Raw genomic sequence first — 5,539 nt, forward strand, 5'->3', positions numbered from 1 at the left:
CAGGTGCACACGTGGCCCCGTGGGCACGCAGCAGGCAGGGCCGGCCTCAAGGCTTCAGGGGGCTCCCGGCGGTGGAGGGCCTTCATTTACTCAACCTTCGCCGCCGCACCCAGAACCCCAGGTCTTCTAGGACCTTGGGGCTTCAGCCAGGAAGCCGGAGGGTGGGAGGTCACTCCTCCCCCAGCCCAGGGGCACCACACAGCTGCCAATCAGAGCCCACCTCGGTCTTTCCCACTTGAGGCCAGAAGGGTGGCCACACCTTTAGAGGGCAGGCCCCTGTGTCATGATTGGTCCAGAGAGGAGCCCCTGAACCCAGCCAGCCAATCAGAGGTTTCCTTGGGATTTTCCACTTAAGGCCAGAGGTACGTCTTTGCCTTTAGAGGGCAGGCCCCTGGGACATGATCGGTCCAGAGACGGATGCCTGACCCCTACCAGCCCATTCGAGCCTGCCTGGGGATTTCAGGTGGAGACAGAGAGGCTGGCCTCTCCTGGGGAGAGGCAGGCCCTGGGACATTAATCCAAGGCTGCCCAGGCCACCTGTAGCTGATGTAAGAAGAGAACACTTTCACTAGGGCAGCAGATAAAATAAGGCTGCCACATAAAATACGGGGTGTCCGGTGAAATTGGCATTTCTGATAAACGACAATTTTTAGTGTAAATGTTGCATAGAACACACACACTAAAATGTCATTTGCGTTTATGTGAAACTTACGTTTCGTTAAAGGTCTGTAGTTTCAGTTGCTAAATCTGGCCACCTCAATGACACTAGCAGTCCTGGGGTAGGTCCCCTTCTCCTGATGGTGGCTCAGCCCAGCCAGGACAGATGAAGGGGAGTGGCACAAAGTATCCTGACCACACCGACCACATACACGCTCAGCGTCAGCGGGAGCTGCGCCCAGAGTGGCCCAGGTAGGGGACAGCCCTCACAGCTGGTAGCCCACCAGGGACAGGCTCAGTGTGCAGCCTGGGGAGGAGTGGCCCAGCCTCCGAAAGAGCCAGAGTCGGGCTCGGAGAGGCACATCCCTTGCAATGGGTCCCCACGGCAGCCCAGGCGTGCCCCCTCCTCCCCGTCAGCATATGGGCCACCATTGAGAGGGTGTGGCCCCAGCCCAGAATCTGTGACCCTACCCAGTGCTCCTTCCGACCCAGGAATCGATTCAGAAGGACACCCTCCTGCCCAATCCATGGGGATGGGGGGGGGGGGCACACAGTGCTATTTATAGCAGCAGAAAACTGGAATCACCCCAAAGGCCCAACAATAGGGAAATCATTAAGCAAGTTACGGGATGCCGACAAGAAGGAATCCTGCAGCACTGTTAAGAATGACAAACGCACACTCTGAGACTATAAAGTGGCGGGACATAGAGCCTACACACTGACTGCCAGGGGCCAGATGGCACGTGGGGAACAGGAAGGCATCGCCATGACGACGCGGGCAGAAGTTCAGAGGGGAGCAGGGGGACACAGAGGGTCAGGGGACATGTGGACACAGCTCCAACAGGAAACGGAGAGAGAGGAGGCACACGGTGACGTCTGGGACCCTGGCCAGAGGCGCTGGACGTCGGCCGAGGCCTGGAAGTGTTACCTTCGGGGGTAACTCATTTCTGCCTTCCCCAGACTGATGGCTCACCTACACAACTTCTGTCCCGCGCCTCTTACGTGAGGGTACCACGTGGGCACATCTGGACGGAGACTGAATTCTGCTTTCCCAGGTTCCTCCTGATGGTTCTGGGCATCGGGCCCTGAGCTAGCCTGACCCCAGCGGCCCACTTCCCGGCTCCTCTCAAACCCAGGCTCGATCCTTGCTCTCTCTTGCCACCTGGCCCTCCTCCCGGCCCCAAACCAGCAGGACCGAGGGAAAGGCGGCAGCTGACACTTTCCTGAAGGAGGGACCCCGTGGCAGCCCCAGCCACGTGCACCCCTTGCCACTGTGTCCCGACACCCTTCTCCCTCCCTTCCCGGCAGCTCAAGTCTCTCTACTCAGGAACACCGTTTGCTTTTCTACAGGAGAAAGAACCCTGGTTTCGCCCCAGAAACCGGGAGCGGGGGGGCTCCAGGCCTGACTTGGTGCACAATTCTGAACCCTTCTCTCCACGGGGCCCTTTGCAGCTGCTGGAACCTGTGGTGCTTTTACTTGAGATACTTCACTAGCTGTCAGGACCTAGGAGCAACTGAGATGCCCTCCAGCAGGTAAACTGGTCCATAAACACGCAGTGGCCCGGCCCAGACGAGGGAATATTACTCGGCACTAAAAACGGGCCATCGAGCCGCACAGAGACACGGAGGAGCCTCAGACGCACGGCACTCGGTGACAGAAGCCAGGCTGAGGAGGTGACACACGGGGTGGTTCCAAGTCCAGGATGTTCTGGACAAGGCAGGACCACGGAGGCACGGCTGCCGGGGTGGGGGAGGGTGAATGGGGGGAGCACAGGAATTTCGGGGCCGTGGGTCTACTCCGGACGACACCGTGGTGGTGGGCAGGTGTCCGTGACATTCGTCCGAACCCACGGGGTGTGCCGCACCAGGAGTGACCTCGTGTCCGCTGTGGACCGTGGTTCGTCACGTTCGGTGCTGGCTCATCCGCTGTGATAACTCAGCAGGGTCACTGATGAAAAACGTTATCCATGGGGAAAGTGGGAGAGGTGGAAACTTTCTGTCCAATTTTTCTATAAACCCTAAACTGCTTAAGACACAAAGTCCGTTAAATTGAAAATAGGAAACCTTGGTAAAAAAGTCCACGTCACAGAGGCCCCAGCCCCTGTCCTGCAGGGAAGGCGGCGGCAGCCCAGGCCTGAGCGTCTCCCTGAGGGCCCGTCACGGCCTTGGCAAACAGACCTGACGGCAGGCGGGCACCCCGAGGCGTCCCCCTGCCGGGCCGGGGACTGGGACGACTGCTCGAGGCCCTGGAAAGGGAAGCTGCGGCCGCGCCCGCCCGCGAGGGCAGCGTCCCCCCCGAGGCCGACCGCGGATGGCGGGGGCTCACCTGGACGCCGGACCCGCACAGCGGGGTCTGCAGCGGCGGCGGGCTGTACAGGATGCCGCCCGCCGGCGGGGGTTCGTGCTGAGGAAACTCGCCGTCCATGGCGGGCCCCACTGCCAGCATCGGGCGGCTCCACGACCCAGGCCGCCGAGGCGTCTATCTGGGCTTCTTGCTCCTGGGCGGCGGCATCATGACCTGGGGGGAGAGACGGCACATCCCGAGGTCAACCTCTGAGGAGGAGTCCCTGCGAGGCTGGCGCCGAGGGGGTGGGGTCAGCACAGCAGGCCCCTGATACGGGAGGGTGTGAGCCGAGGCTCCCCCAATGTCGCAGCGGTGACAGGCACCCCTCTGGGTTCCTGGACTCTTCCCGGGGGCTGCGCTGGCGCAGGGAGGGGGCCCGGACCCCAGCTCAGCCTGAGCGTGCTAGCGTGCTCGAGCAACCCCTCGGCTGCCGGGACAGGAGCGCACGCGGCCCCCGTGCTCCAAGCGCACCAGGGGACCCTAGCTGCCGCCTGGCAGCCCCTCCTGGGGACGCTGCACCTGGACCTCCGACCGCAGGTCCCACCCAGGCATCAAGCGCCACCAAGTGGGGCTCCTGGCCACAGAGGGGGGGCCTGAGACAGAAAGAAGACCAGCCCCAGGGACAGATCTCCAGGACGGTGGCAGCCCTTCCAGTGAGGCTGGGCCCGACCGCTTTGCCTCCCTGCCCATCACGCGACCGGCTCGGGCCCTGGGGGGATGCTCCGGCCATCTGGGCCCCACGGCCAGTCGCGGAGACTCAGCAGATCCCACGGGCCTGGCTCTGTGACCTGGCACGTCTGAGGCTGTGAGGCAAAGTCCAACTCAGCAAGCACCTCCAGGCTGGGGGCCAGTCCTGTCCCCCTGAATCCAGAGCAGGTTTGCAGAAGGGGCTCTGGGGGAGTCAGGGCCAAGCTGAGCCAGGAAGTGGTCAGGACACACGGCATCCCCGCTGAGAATGTCCCTGTTCTCGAATGCAGGCAGACCCAGCCGGGAACATGGCTGCCACAGGAGCCGACGACAGACACACAGGATTTCCCACACGACTTCCATCTGCCCCGTGGACTGTGGCCTAGGCTCCCCGCCCCCACCCCCCCGCACCTCTGCTCCTGGCTGAGCCCGGACCCTAGGCCGGCCCCTGTGCTCCTCAGCCAGGCAGTGGCTGAGGACATTCATCCCTGAGGGGGGCAGGAAGGGGAGGCAGCTGCCACTCCCGGCCAAGCCCTGGATGAAGAAATCCTCGGGACTTCCAGTAATCACTGTCCGCACACGGGCAGCTTATGCAATCCCTCAGGGGGTGGGGAGGGGTTGCCTTCACCCCAAGCTCCTGGCCAGAGAAGGGGCCCGCGGGGCCAAGCTCCAGCCAGCTCCAAGCCTTGGTGCTGCCCTGCTCGCCTCCACTGCTCTGGGCGAGCCACGGGCTCACACCTGCCGGGAAGACAGCACTTCCCCCTGCCTCGGTGGCCCTGGCCTGCTCCGGCCTGTGCCCTCCAGGCTCCTGGCTGGGGACCTGGTGGGACACAGACCTGGAAGCCGGGAGCGTGAAGTCCTGAGGTCTCGCTCCACAAACAAACACACAGCTACTCGGTGATTTGGGGTCTCAGCCCTTCCTTTTAAAAAATTTTTTTTTCAACGTTTTTATTTATTTTTGGGACAGAGAGAGACAGAGCATGAACAGGGGAGGGGCAGAGAGAGAGGGAGACACAGAATCGGAAACAGGCTCCAGGCTCCGAGCCATCAGCCCAGAGCCCGACGCGGGGCTCGAACTCACGCACCGCGAGATCGTGACCTGGCTGAAGTCGGACGCTTAACCGACTGCGCCACCCAGGCGCCCCTCAGCCCTTCCTTTTAAAGATTTCGGGCTCAGGCAGAGGTGGTCAAACCCAGCTCAGCCTTCTAACAACTGGATTATTATTTGACAACTCAGGGACACCTCAGCTCCTCTGAGCCCCGGTTTTGCTCAACAGGAGAACTGAGTTGTTTGGAGGTACATGGGCAAGGCTGGTCAGGCACTCAGCAGAGCCCGAGGCCCCAGCAATCCAGTGACCAGTTAGGTGACCACTGGTTTCACTGAGGCCCCAGGAAATCTCCTGGATTTGGGGGATACCCCTCGAGGGGGCTCTGCCCCCAGCACCTGGGACAGAAGGCAGGCAGGAATGACCTTAATTCAACAGAGGAAACATATAGCTGACCACAGGCATTGGCCAGCATCCCCTCAGCCCTGGGGTTCGACCGCCCGCCCCTTCTCTGCAGCAGGTGCTTGAGATGTGTCCCCCACCCGAGGCCATCTGTTAAACCCTGTCCATACCCCACGTGTCCCGGAGTGAAGCTGAACCCCTCCCACAAACAGGTGCTTCCAGGCTCTGCAGCCACTGAGCCCTGGGCTGCCCCTTTAGAAAAGCACCAGCCAGAGGCCACAGGCCAAGGAGCACGGTGGTGCCGTGGGCAGCTTCCCAGGAACCCGAGAAGAAACGAAAATACTTATCCACGTAAAACCTATACACACACGTTCACAGCAGCGTGAGTCACGACGGTGTGAGG

At 61.7% G+C, this 5,539-nt stretch overlaps 1 protein-coding gene across 1 annotated transcript in view; it reads right to left on the reverse strand.

Moving 5' to 3' along the window:
- SBNO2 (strawberry notch homolog 2) overlaps positions 1–5,539 on the reverse strand; it is a 48,821-nt gene that overhangs the window by 32,683 nt on the left and 10,599 nt on the right. Inside the window, exon 2 of the mRNA XM_030335037.1 lies at positions 2,984–3,175. Coding sequence (XP_030190897.1) covers positions 2,984–3,103 — 120 coding nt within the window. The 5' untranslated portion in view covers positions 3,104–3,175. The remainder of the gene's footprint in view (positions 1–2,983; positions 3,176–5,539) is intronic.

The sequence above is a fragment of the Lynx canadensis genome, chromosome A2, assembly GCF_007474595.2.
Source record: "Lynx canadensis isolate LIC74 chromosome A2, mLynCan4.pri.v2, whole genome shotgun sequence".
Classification (NCBI taxonomy): Eukaryota; Metazoa; Chordata; class Mammalia; order Carnivora; family Felidae; genus Lynx; species Lynx canadensis.